This window comes from Aptenodytes patagonicus, chromosome 4 (genome assembly GCF_965638725.1).
Source record: "Aptenodytes patagonicus chromosome 4, bAptPat1.pri.cur, whole genome shotgun sequence".
Lineage (NCBI taxonomy): Eukaryota > Metazoa > Chordata > Aves > Sphenisciformes > Spheniscidae > Aptenodytes > Aptenodytes patagonicus.
In genome coordinates, this window is record NC_134952.1 from 25,832,868 (window position 1) to 25,858,443 (window position 25,576).

The 25,576-nt window shown below is 38.4% G+C and overlaps 1 protein-coding gene across 2 annotated transcripts in view; it reads left to right on the forward strand.

The window, feature by feature from the left end:
* Nucleotides 1–25,576, forward strand: part of NWD2 (NACHT and WD repeat domain containing 2) — a 59,116-nt gene that overhangs the window by 27,434 nt on the left and 6,106 nt on the right. For both annotated transcript variants that reach the window (XM_076336075.1, XM_076336076.1), the window contains 3 exons: nt 21,350–21,553; nt 23,360–23,504; nt 23,810–24,399. In XM_076336075.1, coding sequence (XP_076192190.1) covers nt 21,350–21,553; nt 23,360–23,504; nt 23,810–24,399 — 939 coding nt within the window. The remainder of the gene's footprint in view (nt 1–21,349; nt 21,554–23,359; nt 23,505–23,809; nt 24,400–25,576) is intronic.

The following is a 25,576-nucleotide window of genomic DNA, read 5'->3' on the forward strand; positions in this document are numbered from 1 at the left end:
TTCTTCTGTCTACAATATTTGATATTCCTCACTGTACATTTGCTATACTGCATCCAAGTGTTTCCCTATACAGCACTGTAGATTAACAGTGATTACTCAGTATTAGTGGAGATGAAAGAAGGATCTTTCGTGATCAGGCCCCATAGCAAGATGGGTTTAGAAACGACAAGGTATGACTGTACTACTATCACAACAGAAGTATGGACTACTTGTTTAAGGAGGCCACCATTAATTAATTCTTGGCACTTCTCACACATGCATTATTGGCTGGCCTAGAAGGACTGACGTACAAAAGCACAGCAGCAGCGAAGAACTATCTGCTCTGGTCTGCATTTTGCCGTTTTGTATCATAAACCCAGGATGAGTTAGGATGCCAGGTATTAGAGCGTGAAAAGACTGGAGGTCGGTGACAACCTGAGGAGGCTCTGAGTCTTTGTGTTTTTCCTACTCTCTGCCTTCTCTTTACTGTTGCCAGAACAAGCGTTGCTTTTAGGATTCTTCAAGAGTCAGTAAAGCTGGCAAAAAAGATCTTCACTGGCTTTTCCTATTAGGCCTAAAGGAGAGACTGAACCACTTTTACAGGAGTGGTTTATAAAGCTTTACATATTTATTTTAATGTCAGACAGGTCTTCTTCTGTAGATGAACCTGTTGTTTTACATCAAGCTCAACAGTTTTCAGCTATCCCTCACAGCTTTTACAGCTGAAGCAGTATGAATTTATGAAGTCGTGCCAAACATTGTGTAGGGTTCTAATAGCTGAAAGGCACTGGGAGTAGGCTGTATATATAAAGTCCTGCCAGGTATGCTTTTCCCCCTTCCAATGAATCATATACAATAGATTTTGCTGTCACTGATTTTATATTAAATATACAATTCAGAGTAGTGCATTTTTTTCTCTTTCTTCTGTGCTTAGAAAGATTTGTACCATGTTTTAAGATGAACATAGTTAACTTGAAAAATATTTAAAGACCAGTTTAGTGCATGGTATGCTGACTGTATTAGTTTTTAGTGCATAGACAAAAAATCTATAACTTTTGATAAATACCTTTTCCCAGCTGCTTAGAGAGTAGCATATCCTCTTTATCTGTGAAGAGTAAGGCTGTTCTTTAACTTTCTGGGTAGATCTAGATAGGGAATCTCTCTAATGAGATTGGCTATTCAGTGGTATATACTGCATACTTACCAGCATCTATTAAAGCATCAAAACAAAAGACAAGATGATTTGGGAAGAATGTGGGTTTATTTTGTATATGAGAAGTACTATGTGCAAGGGAGACTTCAGTGAAAGTATAAAAATGGCCACAATGAGTAGCATTTGCTATGATCAAGGATACTTCTCTAAAAGTTAAATATTTATATTATTGCAAAACATATTTAATTCTTTATCATCAGCTCTCTTGAGGCTCCATCTTTGTGAGAAATAAATGGGGGATGTATGACAATTATTTTTCTATGCATAGTTGTGGGACTGCAGAGATATTAGCATAAGTCTTAAGTTAAATTAACCTCTATAAAACTCTTTATTTGTGTTTAAGAAGACAACCAACATTATTTTAAGACAAAGTGCTTGCAGAGAAAAAAATAGATATGCTGCCTACATTAGATAAATTCAGTTCCAGTTTCATTCTAGTGCTGTAGAAGTACCAGCGCATACAGGGCAAAAGACAGACTCGTTCAGTATGTATCCATCAGGCTGAATGTTTTCAAGTAAATGTGCCTAATCCTACTTAACTAATTTTGTCAATTACTATACTAATTGTTAGTATAAGTTTTACTAAATTACAAGCATTTTGCTATTACATGTTTTTATTACAAGTTTTCAAGGATCGGTCTGAAAGTAAAAAAACATTGCTTCTGTTTACTACTGATATACTACTGATTGTCCTCTCCATAGTCACTTGTTTATTGCAACTGGAAGGGTAGTGGAAAAGCTTGTCGTTCAGACATCAAAGGACACCTGCCACTCTCCTTTGACAGCTTTAATTCCAACTTACTAACCTGTGTTTTGATGTTAGACTTCAATGGAAAACAATTTTAAGACCATGCCTTTGCTATTCCAAATTTTCTTTTCCATAATAGATTTGCTAAGAAAATAATTTAGAAAAGGTAGATTTCTCCTCTATACCTAAACGTAGCTAAGTGAACTCTACTTCTTAGACTTGTCATAATAAGGCAGAGAGGAGTTCTGAAAAAACTGCAAGTCCTTGATTATTTTTTCTTTTAAGGGAAGAATTTTAAAGATTTAGCGAAATGAAACCACAGAATCCCGTGGGGACGGGAAGGATACAAAACACTGCCTGCTGTGAAGGCTGGAGATCACTTCTCTCCATGCCAAAGATTAGACAAAGAGCAAGCTGTAGCATGTGTTGTTCTGTACTTCTACAACCATCTCGCTGGCTCTGTTTCATTCACCTGCTTGCCTCACTGTTACTTAGCTTCAGAGCCCTGGGAAACAAAGGCCGTCCTCACCACTTGACCATAAAGAGCCGGCGCTTGGAGTACTGAGTCTGGGCTGGGTTTGATGCTGTCATGACACTGTTTTTCACAAGCACATGCTGGCCCAGATCTCTAAAGAGTTTGGGTAGCTTCCATCTTACATGACTAAATTTAGTTTTCTGGGTTTATTTTCCTACTTTTTATCTTCCCTTTGATGAAAAAACAGAGTTGGAACAGAAAGGCGTGGCGTTTTTCCTGTAGCAACACTCAGTGTCCTTAGACATAGATGTTCTAAAATCTCTGACAGTGAAGGAAACCTCGTCCTGTACCACTGCTGCATATTTTAGCAGCTCAGAATCTTGAAGCTGTTAAGAATTGCCTGCCTGATATTGTTACTAAGGAAAGAAATCAAGCCAAATCAGAAATTTTAAACAGAACAAAACAGTTAGCAAAGAGGTTGCAGTGGGCCAACGACTTCAATATTTATTCCAGGTTTTCCAAGTATGGGCCAGAGTAATAGCTCTCTCAATGACTAGACTGGCAAAACTACAGAAATCTCTTTATGCACATTTGTTTTTTGCTCTGTTGTACCTTAGTGGGATGGGGTTTATTTCATGTACAACACAAATTGAAGATGATTCTACTCCAACAAGCATAATTAGTTTTAATTTATAGTAACATAATTAAAAACTGACTTTGGCACTGCAGGCTTTGGGCAACTTCCCATTTCTTGAGAAAGTTCTATAAAATGTGCCACTTCCATTCAGCTGGGTATTTTTTTTTACTTTTCAATTACCGCTTTTTCAATTCAGACACAGATCTGGGATTAAATGGGACTATTCAGAATTAACTAGCAGATATGGATTGATTTTAGAAAGTGTTTCTTTATGGCACTTTGTGCCTGCATTGTGGTATCAGATGGAACGAAAATGAAATTCAGTTCTTAAATTAGTGCAGTGCCTAAGTTGGAAGTCCTAAGCTTTTCTTCAGATACGAAACAACAAAATCCAAATGAACACATATTCGTAAACACAAAGGAGGAAGCAGTTCTGAAAAAAATGGGTAATTCATTTCCTGTGACGCTGTCTTTGGGAATGTACAGTCCCCCTCTTACCTACTGCCTGAGCTGTATCAACACTTGATCCAATTAAGAGAGCAGGGAGTTCTTTGGGTTTTGGTTAGGTTGGGTTTTTTGTTTGGTTGGGTTTTTGCTGTGTAAAATCAGTGCCTGTTATACGTGATCATTTAAAAACTCATAGCCTTTACTGTAGGTAAATACATAGCATGCTATTTTTGATCTACAGAATAATTTATCAAGATTTATTTCTGAGGAGAAAAGTACTATTTCTGTGGGAAAAATACTTTCCGTACAAATTTTATGCAGAAATTATACTGGTTGTCTCTGGAATCAACATGGGGAGATTGAAATGCAGTATATTTATTAAATTGTGAACTGCTTAAACTCTGCAATGCATAACAATACCAAAGACAAAATACGTTCCGTGCATCACTGGAACCTTTACATTTTGTTGGGTTACGTTTCCTAGTAAATTCATAAGAGATGGCAATACAAACAGGATGGTAGAGTGACAATTATCATCCCACAACTAGTACTGATCGTGAACAGGATTCATCTATTACGGACCTAGTCTTGACACCTTTAACAACTAGTAGAAAGATATAGGTACTTCCAGTAATATCTGAGTCATCTTCTGGATGACTGTTTCTCCATTAACAGCAAGGAGACGCTAGGGAGTTAGACTGCTACTTTAGGAACCCAAGTACAGTGCTTGATACCAGTTAAGGCCTTGAGCTACTTAGGGTGTCGTTAGTGTATAGTGGTTATTTGCAGAATAAGTTTACTGCCCTTTTATTGGGGTTCCCTAACTAATACTCCAGTACTAACCTGCTGTTTATTACGCCTTAGTACAGATGAGAGAACTGGCAGGCTTCTCTGCACTTCTCTTCAAACACACCCTGCAAGTTATAATACGTGGGTGCTCTCTTCCATCTGTGCGGCACCACACAGAACTCTGCCTGAACTGCTGTTCTTGCATGACTACATCCTGAAAAATTGTAAAATGAAAAGGAGAAATGGAAATGAAATGTTAGTTTGTCGCCTGTAACGGTTTGCCCAATTAAATATGTTTGGGTTTGTACAAACCTAAGAGATTCTCCCCACTCATCATTCAAATCATCTGGTCCAAAGAATAGTAAAAACGTTTGCTACCTATTCTGAACAGACACTGCAATTTACATTATCCCTCTCAAATTATTGACAGCTTGTTGTTAATTTCAGCATTAATGAACTATTAAAAAAGACCTAACATTATAAAATTGGGATTCCAGCAGGATTTTAAAAGAACATTAGCAATTTACAATATTTGGCATATCCTTAAATCTCCCTGAAATTGAAGACAATATATGGTAAATTGAGGAGTGAAATGTTTTTTACATCTCTGGATCTTGTTGTTCCTACAGTACAATGCATGCTTTAATCATTCCATGAAGTACACTGCTACTTGGTTCTCTCTGCTTAGTACAAATGTTTGATAATTAATTCTGAGCGTATTCCAGCTCAGAGAAAATTCCAAATTATATTACACCAGCTCTGCTGAATGTCTTCAACTCCCATTTCAGTTCTGGTGTTACTTTAGGGTTTATTCCTAAAGTGAAAACTGAATATATACAGGTTCTGGAACACCTGAGTTACATTTTGCTTTTGCTCTCCTAGGAAAATTGCCACACATTTTAAGTTAGGGAAGCTAAAGTCAGTCAAATGTGTCTATAGTAAAACAGACAGTTTAGGGGGAATGCTAAGCACCCAGTGCTCTTTAGGAATTCAGCATAAGTTACACGTGCTTGGTACATTTCAGAATTTAATTTTCCTCAAGGAAGCAGCTCTATATATAGTTTTTAAGTGAATGAGGAGAAATAGCTGGAACCAGACGTGGCACAACAGACCACCTCTCCCAATAAAGTATATTCCAAGAAAAAAATATCAAACTATGAATTTTCTTCTCACTCCACATCTGATTCAAAACCCGTCCAAATAAGAACTCCCTCTAACATAAGTGGGTTTGGGGTCATACAGCGTATCAGGAATGGCTCCACAGGACTTGTGGCATTAATCTGAAGTGAAGTATATGTCTGTGGACACTAACCCTGTTTTAGGTGGACTTGGCCAACAGGAAAGATTTTTCTGTGAATATCAAAGTAGAGCTTTGTACATTTTTTTAAATCCTTCAAAATAGAAAAAGTGATTCAATTTTAAAGACATGGTATGCAACTTTCCCCTCAGCAAGCCTTGGTCTTCTTTCACAGCCTCCAGACTAACAGGCAAAGGGTGTATATCCCTTTCCACGTTGTTTGTCTCTGAACAACACACATACACACAGAGTGGAATCAAGCACGGGGTGATATATGATTAAGCTATTGTAAGTGAGTTCCTTGATCTGCTTTATGGCTGGGAATGTATTTTCCTGTGAATCATCTCTGATTCTCTAAATCTAAAATCTAGGGTCTAAAAATGCTTACCCATTTTTTAAACATATCCCATTGAAAATAGCTATAAGATTCATCAGGCAACTTTTCCATGGAACATAGAAACTGCATGGGTTTTGATGTAGTCTTAAAATAGCTTGCATTTTCAGCCTACAGTCAGAAGACTGTACATATTTTCTGCTAAGTCGCTGTATTTCTTTTTCTTGACATAAATACAATTTTTGGTGCTGCCTTCCAGAAAGGTTTTTCCAGAAAGTATTATATTTAATATAAATGACCATATTAGTGAGAACAAGATTAGCATGATCTCAAATTTCTATCATTCTGTGTATAATGTGTAGAGGAAGAAATAAGCTGCATGAGATTTATGAGGTTTATTTTCTCTTGACCCTCAAGAGCTTTACCAAACCATCTTCTAAGGTAGTATTGTAATCAGCTAGATGTAATGGTCTATTCCACAAATTGAACTGTAGATCAGAAAGCCAACATTGGCTATTCTGCAGAAGTTGGGGTGGGGGGTGGCAAAAATCCTAAACCTTGCAATTCTACTTCTGTGTAAAGAAAGAGCATACTTTACAGTATTTAGCAGGCAGTTGATAAGTTCAAGGAGAATTCTTAATGCTATTGCTTGCACCTAGGGTATATACCTTCCCTTTTCTCAAATACAGAGATTCACTTCAGGGATCCTTTCGTTCTCCAATAACGGACCCAGAAATAAACACCTACCCACAAAGTAACTAGCTCACTTTTCAGTCTGATTATTGTTAAATCCAGCTAGCAGTAGCTGGGTCTGTTTTTTAAGATAATCAGAGTGTATAATTTCACAGGATCCTTTTTTCTTCAATGAAAGCTACTAATTTACAGAAGTGAAATAAGAGACAGTATCCATGTTCTTCATAGTGATACTGGTATGCATCCATAAGGTATTGCCTCTTTTCTCTTAAAATACTTGCTTTTAGGGCAAGGTGCTTTTTTTGGAGTTACTGTTCTGTTAGCATGCCATGTAGCAGGTAATTATCATATGCTTCTTTCTTTCATAACTGGAAAACCTCACAGAGTAACTTTTTATTCCATTCCACCTCAAAAAAATGAAGTGGAGAATACTTGCTTAGAATGCTATGGAGACTGCAATTATTATGAGTAAACTACATGTTTTTTTCTTGTTAACTATTTTGCACAGTATAGAAATTACTTTAATGCTTAAAACTGTTTAAAAAGAATTTAGAATAGTAGTGCTACTCGTGGCTGGAGAATCAGCGCATCGCCTGGCCACATACTTTTGCAGAGTGTATACTCTGCCTCTCGGTCATGCCATTGCATGGCATAGGGAAGATAGTGTTTTTATTGAGAGAAGTGTCATGACCTGATGTTCTTTGTTATATTTCATTCATTTCCCATGGGGATTTGCTACAGAATATTTAAACATTTAGCTAATGACTTGACCTATTACCTGCAGGCAGTATTTAGTATTTAGTGCTTGTACACTTACCATTAATTTTAGGTCTGATTACCTTTTAGTTAAAAATTAGTGTTAGAAGAGGCATGAAGATATCCCAATAGAAAGCTACTATAGGTAAGGTTTTACTTTAACCTATTCCATTCTTGAAGAAGCATGGTAAGTGAAAGCTAAGAGGATTTATAAAGGTGATTTTGTTCATCTATATTGTAAATGGAAAACTAATGTTGGGTAGTATTGCAGAACAACAGTTTTTGAAATGTGGCAATTCTGAAGGTGCCTTTATGAAAAGATGGATTTATATTTAATATAAATTACATTATTAGGGTTAGCATTCTCATTGTAATATTTGGTGATGTGAATTAACTGTAAAGATTGTTGACACTGAATACTTTAAGTAATGCTATTCTTTATCAGCTGCAATCTTTTTCAAGTGTGTAAAGGGTGTGGTTTATGAAGCCAAGGAAAGCTTTAATCTCTATTATCACAGTGCTTGCTTTACTCTTTTTCCTTCAGTTCAGCTTTTCTGAAGATCTTTCTCTCCTTAACTGTTACTACAGTTTAGATTATTAGTTGCTTTCATAGGAATTAGTTCCTTTCATCCTGCAACTATGGTACTGTCCTTTCTAGCCTCCTACAAATTTATAATATTTTAATAAACCAGAAAAACCGGTTCTTCCCCTCCAAGCATGTGAAAAGTAGGGAACACATGCAAATAATTTAAGAGCATACAGAAGGGACCATATCAGTCTTAAGTTTACTGGGCCATCATACTGCTAGCATTGTTGGGGAAGGAAAATTATACTCTCTTTAGATGTGTCTCTTCTTGTGCAAGGAATTATCTAATCATTTCTTTTCATCTTTGAAGGACTAGATTGATAAAGTATCTGTTCAGAGAGTACCAGCCACCAACTGTCCCAAATAACAAGCTCTGAAACCTATGCCAGCTGGCTTGGAGAAAAGAATGTTTCGTTACAATTGGCATATAAGGATACAGACATCAAATAAAAGCCATCAAAATCCAGGAACTAGTCAAAATAAATAATATAGGCCATTCCACATGTACTTGCAAAGCAGATTTGATGTTACATTATGCTACTTGTTTTGCATGCTGTGATAAACACTAAATTCTGGGTGCTGTAGAGAGGTGGCATTATAATCTGCTAGAGCTAATGTCCCTTAGGCTAAAAATTTGCCTTTGGGCCTTCATTTATTTTATATCCTTGCAAAACATGTTTATTAATGGTGTTTTAGGTGCTTCACTACACACTACACAGTCATGGGTCATATCAGGCTCATGGGGACTGTATTATTCTATGCAAGTTGTGAAATAATTTTCTTGACATTTAATTACAAAATTAGGTTTTCATTTGTAGACTCAATGAATACCAATGTGTTTAGCTCTAGTAAGAAGGAAAAAAAAACCAGCAAAAAGACATTTGCAGCAAAATCTCATATCATGTTACAACTAGCTTCAGTTTTCCTAAAATCGGGAGGGGTGTTAACTCCGTTATGCCATCAGTGATCTCTGCCTCTTCATTAATTAACACTTTCTAATACCTTCATAGTGGCTATATATGTTACTGAGAAACACAGCTTAATTATGTTACAGAAAAGCATAAATATATAGGTCTATTTGCAATAAAGAGTGTGTGTATGTGCTTACAGTAGGATTTGGATAGGTTTTGCAGTCCTAAAAATGCCTCCTCAGTTGCTGCAACTTTGGTGGTGACTACAGACTAGATGCCTCTCTGTTAATCCCTTAGGTGCCCAATTCATCTCTTCTTGCCATGCTCAACACTACCTTAAATCTAAGCTCTTTGGCTCATCATTTATCACTTAAATACCATCCCAAAACAGGAATTTAGAAACTAAGCAGCCCTTCTGATAAACACTAGCAGCATCATGTTTCCCAGAAAACAAAGATATGGCCCCTTCTTTTTAGAGGGTGCGTGGGTGCAGCATGAGGCAGCATCCTTTCTTAAATATGAAGCATACCAAAGAGGGCAGTAAGGATGCAGAAGAGTCCTAGTTTTTAACTCCTGGGGTTGGTGTCCAGAAGCCAGTGCCCTGTCCTCCCAGCTGACTACACTGATAGGCTCAGAGTACCTTCTTCCTTTCTGGCTCCATGATGCCTCTATCCCTGGATGCTCAGTAAGGCACATTAAACAGCAACAGCAGGAGAAGCCAGCCTTCACCTATGCGATGCAAGACAGGATTTCAAACCCTTTCACAGTTCCTCCCTGCTTGGGTGAGTGCTGTGATTATTTTACACAGTAGGGGAGGTTACACCACCGTGCCCTCCTCTAAAAGACAAGACTGATCTCCTTGTTGTTTCCAGGAAAGGTACGTTTCCCACTCCCTATAGGAAGGGTAGTGATTTCCACAGACAAGATTATTGACTTCAGTCTGGACTGCGTGCTAAAGTCTTTTATTAAACCTAGCCCTTGCAGTTTGTCTTTCTACCCAGCTCCACTGTTATAAAGTGTTACGGGACCTGTCAGAGAGTTGACAGGAATCTGGACTGCAGTAGGAGTTACCTGCAAGGTCCTCAGCTTTATTGTGAGAGGAAAAATATACATGCCTGTCAGGAAATCTCCCACCCCATTTCAAAACAAGAGCAAAGTGAGAATGGTACATTTGTTTGGAGGAGAATCAGTGAGTGAGCCAGTCAAATCTATAGCCAGAGGTAGGTAAAATCTTCTCCAGTCCTTCCTCTACCCTACCTTTATTCGCAGACCTCTTTCCTAATTTTATTCTTTTTGACCGCTTTTCTCACCTGCACCCATGCTTAGGGAGATCAAAGACCCAGCAATGACAAATGGTGAAGGAAAAGGCAACAGAATGAACTAAACTGGTGCTTCGTAATCATGTAGAAGACAGGAGAAAGAGTGTGGAGGAAGAAGACTATTGATACTTTCACAGCCAGGAGAAAGGAGAGTTCTGATGAAGCAAAAGTGTATCAGGGAAGTAGGTCATTAATTTCTTCTGAGGAAGCACATTCACTCTGCATGATGGACTGCTAGCTCCTACCTACTATGTCCTGAGAAATTACTCATCATTGTTTCATATCTCCCTACCACTAGGGAAAAGCTTTGAGATTTAAAAATATTGCACTGTGGGTGAAGTTCAGAGTTGAGGGAATTGGTTCATTTACAGCTGGATTTGGCTGCTCTCTTTAATTTTCTGAAAGACAGGTTAAGCATCAAGTAACTCCACCATCATTTTCTTCTAACACCTTATGTCAGGAACATTACTCACAGCAAAAGACTTCAGCACTTGCACCTCATCCTTCCAGTCTCAATTCCAGACAGTTTTCTTACAAGGTAGTTCAACAGCCCTTTTTTGTTTTTCATGGAACTGAAACCACTACCTGTCTCAAGTTTCTGAAATACCTCTAGCCCTCCAGTGTACTTCTGGGGTGCCTCCAGGGAAAAAAGGAAGAGAGAAATTAGGGCATGGCTCTGTGAGATGGAGTGACTGCATCAGTGGACAGGGGAAGAGCTACAGATGTCGTCTCTCTGGACCTCAGTAAGGCCTTTGACACGGTCCCCCACAACACCCTTCTCTCTAGACTGGAGAGGTATGGATTTGATGGGTGGACTGTCTGGTGGGTGAGGAATTGGTTAGATGGTAGCATCCAGAGGGTAGTGGTCAACAGCTCAATGTCCAGATGGAGATTGGTGACGAGTGGCATCCCGCAGGGGTCCATATTGGGACCGGTACTGTTTAATATCTTCATCAATGACACAGACAGCGGGATCGAGTGCACCCTCAGCAAGTTTGCAGATGACACCAAGCTGAGTGATGCGGTCGACATGCCAGAGGGACGGGATGCCATCCAGAGGGACCTGGACAAGCTCAAGAAGTGGGCCCCTGTGTGAACCTCATGAGGTTTAACAAGGCCAAGTGCAAGGTCCTGCACCTGGGTCGGGGCAAGCCCTAGTATCAATACAGGCTGTGGGATGAAGGGATTGAGAGCAGCCCTGCCGAGAAGGACTTGGGGGTACTGGTGGATGGAAAGCTGGACATGAGCCAGCAATGTGCTCTCACAGCCCAGAAGGCCAATCGTATCCTGGGCTGCATCAACAGAAGCGTGGCCAGCAGGTCGAGGGAGGTGATTCTTCCCCTCTACTCTGCTCTGGTGAGACCCCACCTGGAGTACTGCGTCCAGCTCTGGAGCCCTCAGCAGAAGAAAGACACGGACCTGTTGGAGCGGGTCCAGAGGAGGGTCACAAAAATGATCAGGGGGATGGAACACGTCTCCTCTGAAGAAAGGCTGAGAGCGTTGGGGTTGTTCAGCCTAGAGAAGAGAAGGCTTTGGGGAGACCTTATTGCAGCCTATCAGTACTTAAAGGGGGCTTATAAAAAAGATGGCGGCAAACTTTTGAGCAGGGCCTGTTGCGACAGGACAAGGGGGAATGGCTTTAAACTAAAGGGGGGTAGATTTAGACTAGATATAAGGAAGGAATTTTTTGCGCTGAGGGTGGTGAAACACTGGCACAGGTTGCCCAGAGAGGTGGTGGATGCCCCATCCCTGGAAACATTCAAGGTCAGGTTGGACTAGTTGAAGATGTTCCTGCCCACGGCAGGGGGGTTGGACTAGATGACCTTTAAAGGTCCCTTCCAACCCAAACTATTCTAGGATTCTGTGAAATAATGCACACCAACATTTCTCAAGCTAAGGAAGATAAATGCATATCCAGTCAGGTGGTAAAAAAAAAAAATCTATTTCTCAGCACAGAAATGTCTTTATTATGCCTTCAGTTTTCTACTCACTTCAGTAATTTAAATTTAAAATTATATTATTTTATGTTTTGTACAGTCAGCTGAAGTTCTAAAATGAAATCTATTTACCCATAAGCTTCAACCAAAGGATTGAGGTATGGACACTATTATCATCACCTAGGTATGGAGAAAAATCAAATGAAAATGTTTGCTGCTGCTCTATGGTATCATTTTTCCCTTAAAAGCTAAACAGGACAAACAATGTAAAGCAACAGTCCCATCCCTGCTGATACATAAATACAGAAGATCCTTTGCATATCAACACTCAAAATAGAAATGCTTATTTTGCAAGCTATCATTAGCCTCATTTTATAGATAGGCAATCTGAGGCAGTGGCAAAAGCATCAGGAAGTTACCATTTTCCACACTGAGATGAAGCAAAAGTGGAAAGAAGATTTAAGAGTTCTGCACCAGCTCTGATGTTCCGTCCGCTAAGTTGCACTGCCTTACAACTGTTGGCAGTAGAAGAAAAACGCTGTTCTGACGGCACTTTGACCTGTACATCCTAGAAATCACAGGTTACAACTTTTTTGGCCTTTTTTTCATATTTTTGATTTCTAATGGAAGTATTTTGGGGAGACTTAATTCCAATGCAACATAACTTTTGTCCTTTGATTGCTACCATGAATAGGCAAGAAAAGCAGTCAAATGTATTTAATTGAAGAATATTCTCTCTGTGCATGTTATCAGGAGGCCCTCACACTGTACTACGTTGCAGCTAGAAGGAAAAAAAGGGAGTAGAAGCAGCTATTTCCAAGACATCTCTTGGGCACCAGCTACTCTGGAGTTCCAGCTTCCTAAAACTTGGTTTAGATGAAGTGCCTTACTGCAGCTTTCTCCATCTTGGTTTCAGTTGTTCAACTTCAGTTCAGTTTAATGGCTTGGAGTTTACCCTGACAAGCAGTTAACACGTATACTCCATCGAGATTTTCAAATAATTCATATACTTGTTTTTCTTCTTACTGAAATCATTAGTGCATTGAAAATGAATTTAAGTAAATATACCTTTCTAGTTTCAGTTCAGATGATTCACTGCTGTTTAGCATTTTTGCTTTGAGTTTGAGAATTGGCTATTGTTGCCTTAAGGAATTAAAAAAGGACATTATTTTCTGTTTCTGGTAGTAAATTCTCAGTTTCAATTCAAATCATGTCTATTTCTCAGAAACAAGGTTCCAACTAAACCTGTTATTTTGTTGGCATTTTTTTTTCCCCAAAATGTCTCTGGCTGCGCCTGAACATCTTATATCGCATACATAATTTCTATAGAATACTGTTACAATAGAGTTATAATCTACTGGCAACAAACTAGAAAGACCTACAGTTGTACTAAATTTCTTTGAAGGGCATGTTAAATAAAAGGTCCTTAAAAATTGGTATCCTGACCATTTGTTCCAGATTTTGAAGACATGATTTACCTGTATATATGGTTATGTCAGTTAAGCTCACATTTCTGCAGACCAGGAGGGTGAATACACCTACATGTTACAAATTCTGCGTGCCTTCCCTGTCTTGAATGTGCCACCTAGGCAGGTTTGCACATGCAAATGCACTGTGTTAGCACATCCAAATTCAATATGAAAGACAGGACATAGAATGTAGCCAATATACATATAGAAAGTAAGATTTGAAAACAATGGAGCATTTCTTGTAGTTATGCTGAAGTGATTCTGACTTCAAATCGAACATACATATATATCAATTGAAAGAAATTGATGGGTATTAGCATCTGATTATAAGAAGTATGCTTTTTAGACAAAATATAAGAAATTTGAGGTCTTTTAAAACTGAAGTTAAATAGATATATCAATCTCACTTGTATTTTTCTTTATGTGTCTTTTTTGTCTATAGCAGGCTGATCTATTACTGAGTAACATACTTTTTATCAGCTAATAGATATATTAATATATCAGTAAGCAGTAGTGCAAAAAACACATTTCTCTGAGTAAAATGGCTATTTCACCGAAATGTATGGCTTTAAAGAGGAAAAAAGTTTTTATTTCATAAGAAAGATTTAACTACAAGAGGAAGGAAGCCTAGAAGCGCAGGCTGAGGAAGCAGGGAGTTAGATCTTTAACTCCAGGATTCACAGAAGGCAGTGAAGAGCAAGTGACCACAGGAGAGACAGGGATCCAGAGGACTGACTTTGTAGCCCTTGAGTAGGGCACTCATGCAAACTGTGGAAAGATAAGGTTCGTGTTCCTGCTACAATTAATATTCAGTTACTTCTACAAAACTATGCGATTTCATATACAGAGAGGAGCTGCGCTAGCAGGATCTTTGACATGCTACTGTTACCCCATCATTGATGCCCAGAAGCCTGATGAGTAGGGTACATACCTGGTGACCACAGACTTGTCCTTCTTCCAGTTCAGGAGAGATTTTGAAACAGGCCTCTTGCTCCACGGGTAAGCTCCCTCATTACCTGCCTTGCTTTAGATTATGACCCACTAGCTATAGACTGCTCCTCACCGGTTTTCTGCCTGAGGCCTCCCAGTGAGGCTTGGCGTGAGTTTCTACCAGACTGCAATCCACAGTTTCCTTGAGGATGGTAGAAGGACACCTCCGGGACATCAGTGGGAGCAGCATTTCCCAACCCTTGACAACAGATGAACAACATAACATCCCAGCACTTAAGTCCCTACAATTCAAGCAGTTGCTGAAGAACCACTTGGTGCATCTCAGTGGCACTTGAATGCTGATGTTGCGTGCCTGCAGGCAATTTTGAGCCTGGAGTATGAAGCATTCACCGCATCTTCAATAATGTGAGATACTCTCTTTCTCCTAATGGAGCTGTTCTACTTTGAATAAGTGATCTCAGTTTAAGCTTACATTAATTTTGCAGGCTGAATGTGAGTCACTCAAGACCTAATTCATGAGTGGGCAAGGCTTTCCTCCTTTAGTAGTGAGCAGTTTCTGTAAGAAGGACAGGGCTTAGAATTAAGAAGAACAACTTCCACTACCCAGTTATAACTAACCACCGCATATCTGTCACAGCTCTGAATCCCTGGCCAGGCTTAATTCCCTGTACCTACTTCCTGTGTCGAATGGGGACAATAATACTTCCTGATCCCTCATGGATCTTGCAAAAACAAATTGTTTAAGAGGTGCTTAGGTCTGGACACACAGAGGTATCTTAGGTTAAAAAATTAATTGGGGTTAGATTTAATTCCTTCAAAGATGATTTCCTGAATGTTTATTCTTCAAAAAGTTGGCAATCCAGGACTGCTCTGAGAAGAGGCAGAGGGGACATATGTATGCGCTTCAGTGTCACATGTGGAACTTCACAAAGACCAAGAAGTAGAAGCAGTAGGACTGATCCCATGAAGCCCAGCAAAAGATCATTGGATCCAATCATTCACCAGCTACAAAACTCTGTTTTCCATGAATCTGAAGCTTTCTGTGTTGGCAAAACAGCAAAAAAGTTGTTGCTCTTAAGTTGGCAAGTATCTGAAATCACTTCACAAAACATTACAAATCTGACTTTTCAAATGACTTGGTTTGCAGATATTAACATATAATTTAAAAAAAAAATAGATTAATGAAACCAGTCAGCAATGAATATAACTTGCTGTTATTTGACAGCTGGTTTTTATTAAAATTACCACTAAATATCTTAGTTGGAATTAAATATATCTAAAATTTCAACGTGTTCTGTATTAATAAAAGGTATGGTATTAGGGTTCATGAACATTTTGGTGATGTCTGAACTAATTACATGAGATACACTATGAATTCTTCATATCAAGATCAAATCCAAATCTGGTTAGTTTCCTCTTTTTGGTCATTGTGACTGTGCCTATAATTTTAATATCTTCCCACACCAAGAAGATCAGGGAAAAATATTTCCCATCTGGGTCTAAACAGTAATTTTTTTAACTTCATTTAATAGTAACTTCAGCCTCAGGCTCAACAAAGCTAACAAGACTACTGCTGAGGTTGCTTTGTGTTAATTCTATAAAGTTTTGTTAGATACAGATGGTTGCTGAGGGCTTTATACATGTTTGCAAGCCTAGTAGCTTTAAACAGTTCAATCACCTTCAATCTAATGAATCTTTAATTTGTTGTTTTACTATTAAAGGAAAATGACTCATCAGGTGGGAGATTTTGATTCACGAGTCTGCATATAAAACTGTCTCTTGGTACTGAACATAGTGTAAACATTACTGTTCCCTTTAAAAATAATTTCCTATAATAATCATCAAAATGCTGCGGTTGTTACCACAAATTGAAGTTTTAGGTTATTACGTAGAGTACTGTGATATTTTTCATAAAGGTCTGAAATAACAGTATTCTTATTTGCAGACTTAGTATGAAACAACATGAAGATTGTGAGAAATTATATTTTCTTTCAATTCTGTTGCTGCATTTTTATTCATTTTTCTATGAAGAAATTTGCATTTACTTGAATGTATAGGGAATATGGAAGGGGGGGGGGCAGATATTTGCAGAGGCTGCTGCAAGCCCCTGGCATGGATACAGTTCAGACAATGAAGCCCCTGAAGGAAAAGTGCAATTCAGACCTTCTCATTTAGGCCTCTAAAGGTTTGAGTGTTTTTGTGGTACCCTGATAGACTACACTTATACAGCCAGATATAAATTTAACCATAACAACACCAAAAGAGTGGAGGGGAGGTGGCTATTCCCGGGTACCAGCTAGGAGATACTGCGAAGCCTCACTTCTGTATCTAAACATGGGAAGATGTAGTTTTCACAGCCTGTGCATGCAAATGCACCCATCCTAAGGCTGTCATGTAGCCTTACAAACAAATAGTTTATTAAGATTCCAGCAAACACACATAGTCTGTTTATAGTCCTAAGTCGTTTTTTTTTTTCACTAGTGACCACTGTTAATGGAAAACATTCAGTGCATCTGGAGGAAGGTGTGTTTATGTGACATAACCCAGCATCGAGCATCAGTCTCTCGGTAGAGAACAGCTGCATTTACTCAGCATGCCTCCCACTTCAGCAGTGCGGTGTGATATCACAGTCCTTTAGAAAAACAGTGTCAGTTACTTTTGTCCTCTCCAGAAAAATGAAAAGAAGTTGTGTTTCAATACCTCAGTTAAATGGCCAGTGAAACTGGGTTGTAGATTGAGGCTAGTCTGGAGTTATCAGAAAGCACAGGAATGACTCCATGAAGAGTTTTCTACCACATAAAAGTTTTTACCAGATTATATTTCAAATGGCTACACAGAGCCAGGTACTAATACCAGAACCTCAGCTAACTCCTGTTAGGGCACTAAGATGAACACAGCTGCAGTGCAGTGCCTGGGATTGCCCTGCTCTAAATGACAGACCTGTTCAGCATGGTATTTACAATTTGCTGGTTCTACTTGTGTAATCAGTTCCCTTCCTCATTCCAGTGCTGTTCTTTTTTTTTTCCCCTGTCCTGTTCCTATTTCTATTTCTCTTTGTTTACTTGTCAATTCTACTGTATTAGAACATCAAAGACACTAACTCATTTAACTGCCTTTCTAAATGCACATATTCACCAAGTAGGTGTCACAGGTGTCCTCAGAATCTCTGTTCAGCTGCTCCTTAACTTTGCTTTAATTGCAGAAATGCCTAAGTTTTGGCTAAAACATGGAGTCCTTCCTCACACCTGCCACATGAGGCAGTATTCCTGAGCTAAACACAGCCAAGTTTCAGAAGTGTGCTCTGAGCCTGGCCAACTCATGCAGCTTGTATGAAGGACTTCTACCACAATCCCTATGATAGTTTTCTGTGTGCAGTGGGCACAGTTACGGAAGACTGGTTGGCACTGTGCTGCCTGCTGTTCCCTGAGCAGTTCTTGGGGAAAAAATATGTGGCAGTGGGGTGCTGGCATGGCCTCTGCAGCTTCCTTTTTGCCATGGCCCGCTTTTTAAGTTCTAAAACTAAATGTTTTAGCACATTTAGATCCTTACATGATGTTCAACTGATGTGTTCCTTTCTTGGTACAGCTGTTAGCTTCAGGCTCTCCTAAACACTAGATGTCAATGATAACAAGCTAGACTCAGTTTTCACCTTGCAGTGCAACATACATTTGCTCAGACTTCTCTTTCCTCCACACTTCCTCATTCCTTTTCTTCCTAGCACTATGTATGTGTCATCTTTTAAGATTAACCTTAAAACTTTTCCATAAACCACAAGCAAACAAGAGGAGGAGAAATACCTCGAAGCAAAATGATACAAGGCTTATTTTGTTGTTTATTAAGCTTTATGGATGCTCACTGCCATCATCCCAAATGGAGGACACTCTTCTGCCTGTGTGATTCCTCTTCTATGTATGTCTATTCTTCCCTCAACTAATGCTAGACTTCTAGCAAAATATTAGCAATGCCATCTATAGCACCAAGGTACACCATGATAAATGTATGTCCTCAACTGTTTAACATTTGATTTAAAAAAAATGTGAAGACTTTCAAATAGTATTTGTATAGGCCTGTTTTATTTAAAAGCCTGTGATACAGTCATCCGCAGTGATTCTAGTATTCTGATCACGTCAAAGTTCCTTTTTATTGTTTTGCTCTAGTAGCCAGGAGGATGATCCCTAATACAGGATTATTTACATAACATCTGTTGCAATGACAGATAAGATACAAGAAAAAAACATCCATCTTTTCATTTTAAAGTACTGCCTTTTGTAATTTACCTATAATACAGCGGAGAGAGAACAGCACAAACTGTACCAGAGAAGCAGAAAAGTACACAGAATAATTCCAAAACAAATTTAGTTGACTAAATGCAGTACATCATTAAAACGAGACATTTTAATGTTATGACATTTTAGTATTGCTAATGAAGGGCCTAGCTATTGATCTTTGCTTGGGCAACTGTCTATTGAATCCACTGGACTTAAATTCAGAAAAAGTGTAGCCTAATGAATTTCAAGTAATGATTGGTATACAAGGTAATTGCAAAGTTTGCATAGCAAAGCTCCTCTGAGAGAAACTTACGAGATTTCTACATCAATCTGAATGTGCAAAGGCTTGCAATTTAGCATGATATGAGTTATTAACCTCACTTGAATAAAGAAGGAAAATAATATTATATTTTGTTTAACCTCTGCAGCTTCAGAATTCCAAAATTATAGGGCTATATGAATAGATCATAACCGTAAAAACTTAGAAATTTTCCCCGGTTATCTCATTATGTGAAGCAACGTAGCGCTCTCTATGAGGACAGCTACTAGTTAGAATGATCACGTAGGAAAAAATAAATTCATGTAATAAAAATACTGGATCATTTCATTAAAATTATTATTATTTAATTCTAGTTACTGAACACATTTGTGCCTTTCTCCTGACTCCTTGATATGCACCCTGAATGAAGCTACTGTGGGATATGAACGGGCAGCCAGGCAAACCCCTCTTTCCCCTAATGCCTCTCTATTGAAGCAGCTTCTTGAAGGACATGGGTGCTGGGACTTGTCAGAGACTGAAATCTGGACTATATGAACTATCACAATTCCTACATTCCTTCATTTCTCCTAAGCAGTGGACAGACATTGACTTGTTCCTGTCCACCAGCTCTTTGTCACTACTCCTCCGCTGGAGGATGCCAACCACTCGCCATCAGAGCCAGCACTGTAGTTCATGTGAGCTCTTCCTAATCTGCTCCAGGCAAAAATCAGCCAGGTTAGTTTACAGTGTGAACTGTGGTCTGAGCTAACTGAGGTGGTTTTGCCTGAAAGAGGTTAGGAAGTGTTCACATGCACTGCTGTGACGTCTCTGCTCTGAGGCTACAGCATCTAGCGTGATGAGCCGCTTGAGTACCTTCTGCCAACACAACTGGATTCAGAAAAGGGGTCTGCAGCTTCACGCTTTTATAATCAGTGAAGCAGGCTTCATCATCATCAGTTACTGATTTTCAGGGTTTAGTTACAGCTGGAAAAGTTTAAAACAGCTTCTCATTATGATGAGTGCTTTAAAAATAATGAATATTTAGATTTTTATTATTTACAAACAAGGTCATTTACATTTTTAGGGTACTACTGTATTTGCATTAGCATTACTTTACTAAGAGATCTTTCTGATTCAAATCAAGATGCTGATACTGTTGGTGCCTCTCCACATTAAGTACTCCTTCTCATTAACTCAAAATCTTTACTGAATACATTTAAATGAGGAAAGAAATAAAAAATCCTACTTTAAAGGAAGTGAGAGTTCTCACTGACTTCTGTGGACCAAGATTTCAATGCAGAATTAAGCTGATGATCGCAAATTTCAAAAATTTTGTTGAAAGAATGCAGGAATGTCCTGCAACTCTATCTTCTATAAAGTTTTTCCCAATCATTTTTTTAGAAAATATTTATGGACAGCAAACTATGGAAATAAATTCAAAAAAAAGTATTCAGAGCATCATAACCAATATGTAATCCTCAGTTTTGAAGGTGAAAAACCTCCTGTGCCACAGTTTAAGAACTGACTTCCACAAACCTTTGCCTGTATACCAAATATGTGCATTTACATACTAAAATTTCTATTTCTATTTGGTATTTGATTGAAACTGTTTTCCCTTGCCCCACTGTTCATTCAGTGGACAGTTACCGGGGCAAAGACATTGAACATTTTTGCAACAAGGGAATATGAGACAGCAAAGCAGCTTGTGGTTCTGCAACATTGATCCTTTTAATACCAATATGAGCTGTACATAACATCATGTGATTTTTCATCAAACAGAACATAAAATCTTCTGTTCCATTACTGCGTAAACTAAGAATGAAGCCAAGAGGTAAAGAATCCAAAGATGCATCCTTATCCTGAGTCCAGAGAAAAGGATTTCCACATTCGCTTTTGCATGTGAGATTAATGCCAACCTGTCACTAATGGGAATCAATAATACACGAGTCAATACTGTGCTAAGAAAGTATGTTGGGTATTTTTTAATTTCTTCTTTTGAATTTTGTATTCAATACAAAGACTTTGTATTTTTATTACCAGTTAATATTAAGAAAGACAACGCATCTACTTGAAATTTTACCAGGATGTAGGTAAAGTAGGATGCAGCTCAGTACAGTACCCTCAACAGTAATTCATCTTACACTGTATCTGTTTCCCTGCCTAGTAATTTCAAAGTCTTTAAACTATCACCACACTGATTTTTATTAAATTCAGATCCTGAGGAGGGTTTTTGCATAACTAAAAATAAAAATTTAATCCCTACTTTCCTGCAAATACACAGGGCCTATTGGGAGAGAAGTACGGGAACATCCGAATACCAGGGGAAGTTGAGTCAGCAGAATTTGAAATGATCCTGGATGCTGCTGTAGAGGCCAAGCTAGAGACAAGGATTTTAGAAGAGTGGTACTGCAGGGATGAGAATGCGGTGCCACCAGCATATTACCTCAGACCAAAATCTGAAATGCTGAAGAACTACCAGAATACAGTAAGTCATAGTTACCTCCTTACAAAATTCTTCTCTATCAATTACAGTGGCGGGCAGTCCCCAGGGCCAGGCACTTGCTGCTGTCTCTGAATTAGCTTCTACAGCCCTGTCCACACCTCAGCAACTGGTGCTGTGATGCTCCTTTCTCACACATGGTGAAGGGAGCAGCTGCAAAACACCAAGGAACACGACAGGTCATGACTCCTGCGTTAATGCAAGTGGATTGTAGTCATTGATGACCCGTTGGGGCTAGTGGGACGGTTGTACAGATTTCTCTTCCCTTCCCTGATGTTGGAATAAGGAGAGTTCAGGCTCTCCTGCCCTGGTATTGTGCTTTTGCTAGATTTCAATGAACAGGATTTGCAGAGGAAATACACTTCTGTCGCCATACAAGAAAGCTCTTTAACAGTCAAACAAGTACTTAGTGCTGTCCTGAGTCAAATCTCATACTTTTAACTTACTAAGTGTATTCTCACAGAAGATTTTTCAACACTGTTAATAATCATTTTTAAAACAGGCATTTGTCTTTAATGGATGACAATAAAAACTGTATATTACCCAGGGCTCAGTTCTACCCTCCTACACATCCTATATCCCCAAGGACAGATTTCAGTGTACAAAAAATGAAGTCCTTAACAGGGTATTCACTTCATTTTGAGTGCATACTGTATTATACAAGAAAATGAAATTAAACCATTATACTGCATTCACTTACCGTGTAGCAGAATATTTTCTCTGTTGCACGAAAAAACATTGAAAATATGAAAAACATAGACACGGAAAGAGTTTTAATGAGTTGATGACAGTATAATGCAACTAATTCTGAAGTACTGATCACAAGGGAGAAAGCAAGTTTTGTAACTTTGCATTGTTTTGCTAATGCCCACAGTATCCATTTGAATAAAGCTTGGCTTTTTTGTTATTAAAACTTCGTACTTTTCCTCAAGCTACTGATACACAGGAGTAAGTAAAAAGACGTTCATAACTTAAAGCTAACAGAGAGTTACGTCTCATAAACTTACAGAAAGTAATAAAAGATACACAGTTCTGAATGTGTCAAGGAAGAGTTGCTAGGGAGCTTATCCTGGAGGCTGTTCTTTTTCCTATTACACCCTCCAGGAAAACTGGAGACCCCTTAAACACTTCACCTGCGGTAAGTAATGCAGCAGTGACTACCGGCTCTCTTAGAGAAACCTCCATCGTGTCATCTGCGAGATACCATCTGAAAGGATTAGTGAATTTGTACTAGAGTCCCTCTCTGATGACAGTAAGAGTACTGTTACTATAGCAATGAATGAATGAAAGTAACGTCAGATATAATCCCGTATTTGTCAAATATGGTAGCTAATATGATGTGCTTAATTACAGGTACCAGGAACCTCATTTTCAGTTTTGAGATCCAAGTTTAAATTATTATTATTATTACTATTATTACTATTATTACTTCTCATTAAAGGAGCGATAATTTTAGCAGTATTACTGCTGCTTTATTATCATTATTTCAGGCTTGGTTCTCAAAACCCTCTTTCTATAAAGGTGTTACTGGTCTTATTCTTGAAAAATACTGCATTAGCTGCCTACAGTAGGAATTCAGAAAATACTCAAAGTAACTAACTTTTATAATTCTAAAATGGAATACATTATGATTATCTGCAGTATAAAAAGTTGAACTCTTATTTATTTATTTTTAGTGTATGTGTTTCTCCGTTACCACGTTATTTATGATGTTGAATATTAGACTTTTACTTTCTGAAGTTGTAGATGTGTGTATTACAGCTACTGTTTAACTATGGATATTTTTAAAAGATGGAATCTTCTTCAAACTCTATGACTGAGAACAAGTGGCAAGATATATCAGAAGAGATTAAGAAGATTTTTAAGACTGCTGTGAAATTGCTGTATGAGAAAGGAAAAATGAAACACAGCCAAGCAAAGAGATATCTTTCCTCTGGTAAAGTTCAAACTAACTATTTCTAGATATTCATTTATTATCTTTTCTATCAACCTTTCCACAAACATGAAAATATATTTCTGTTGGCATTTCTCATATAATTGAAGAGCAAAAAAAATGTTCTTTGTACTTGCTTGAGACCAAAAACTATATGAAAGCACACAGAGATTTTTTCTGCTTTTTCTGTTTTTTTACAGAAAACAGATGCAATCATTTAAGAGTCTACGTGTTGGGGGTGGGGGATGTTCTTGAACTGCTTATAAAGAAAAGATAACAGAGACTCTGTGTTCTCTTTTCATCCTCAGCTATTGAAGATGAACTTGATTTTGCCTTGGGTAAACAAACACCAGCTTTCCTAAAGAAGTGTGTTTGCTACATTCGGAAAATTGCCAACATTGAGCGTTTCGTTAAAATTCCAGAGATGGGAAAATACATGGATGTGGTACATACAGCCGGGAAGTTTCTACGAGATCCCGAAGCCCATGAGAAACTGATCAAGCTCAGAGATGAATTCATTCCTACCATTGTCGCATCGTCCAATCTGAGAGTGTACACGTCCGTCACTCACTGTGACATGAAACTGGGCTACTCCCAAGAAGTGGAGAACCATTACATCGAAGGACTTGGTAAACAGTTCTACGAAGACATGATTGATATAATCCAAGCAACAGTGCAGCAGAAGTTTGACACCGAGACAGACTTGCTGTACGATGAAGTTCTTCAACACTCATCACTATGTAAAACGTACTCCACTTTTTATGAATATAGATGTGAGGCATTAAACATAGTTCACAAGTATGTTCTGCCTAGCAAAATAGGACACATTAACCCTCTTATCATATATGGAGGACCATGCACAGGGAAGACGCTTTTATTAGCCGAAGTGGCAAAGAAGGTAAATAAATACTTTACATAATAAGGTGATGTTAGGAGCATTAGTGTGTAAGGGCCAACTTAGTTTTCAGTCTTCCTTTTGTCAACAGATGTGGTATCAGCCCTCAATATATAAAATAAAAATAATAAAAAGTATATTCTGCATATTATTGTACACATATTCAGAAAAAAACTTACCTTCCAATAATAACATGTCTGTATCATGTGCTTAGTCAAAACAAAAATACTTTATCAGAGCTCTTAAAAACCTAATAGGAATCAATATATTTTTGAATTAACAACATGTATTTTAGAAGGATCTCTCTCCCTCTTGTTCCACTGAGGTCCTATGAATCTGGAACCATCTAAACATCATATGCTGTTTTTAGTCTTATTCACAAATACAACATGTCTTTCCAAGTCATGCCATCTTATGTTCTCATCAGAAATTATTCCGGAATTAGTCTGATACACTTGCTACAAATACACTTGCTACAAATCTATCTGTAATAACCTGTAAAAATACCTGTACACATTTATCTGACTTATGCTGTTTAAGTCATTGAGCTGAGTACTACAGGGAGATGAGTGAAACACTTTGTGCAAGGCAGGACCAGATGCAGAAAAAGGCCAAGCTGGCATCTCTATGTCTAATTCTCCAGCTGGGAGTCACGACTTTGAGTTCCCTGCAGGTTGCTCAGAGAGTTTAGCACAGTGGGCTATGAAACAGCCGTATCACCCAGAAGGAAATGGAGAAGGGAACAATAATGTTTAAAATCCCATATCTTTCCCAAATGTGACTTCCTGTAGAGTCACATTAGTTGCGTATATGAGATTGGGATTTGCAACTCAAGATCTCATTTCAGATCTGAGTACATAAGTCAACCTAGAGACTCTGGTTACACTTTTCTTTTACAATATTCTGTAATAACTTGAAGTGAGATGAAAAGACTTAGCAAGTAAGAGAACTGAGTGTGTTAGCCTGCACAGACTGAGGATTTAAAGCCACATTCCTCACTTGCTTAGAGTATGCTAACCAAAAAAAGAGCAAGAGATACTTTCTACCCCTTGCGGCAGCGTGTAAGAGCAAAAGTCACAGGCACACCAAGACAGAGAGTACTTCTGTGGTCCAGGAATTAAGGTAACCTGCTACTAAAGGGCAATCTGTACTCTGATCCCTGTCCTCCAAAACCATCAGG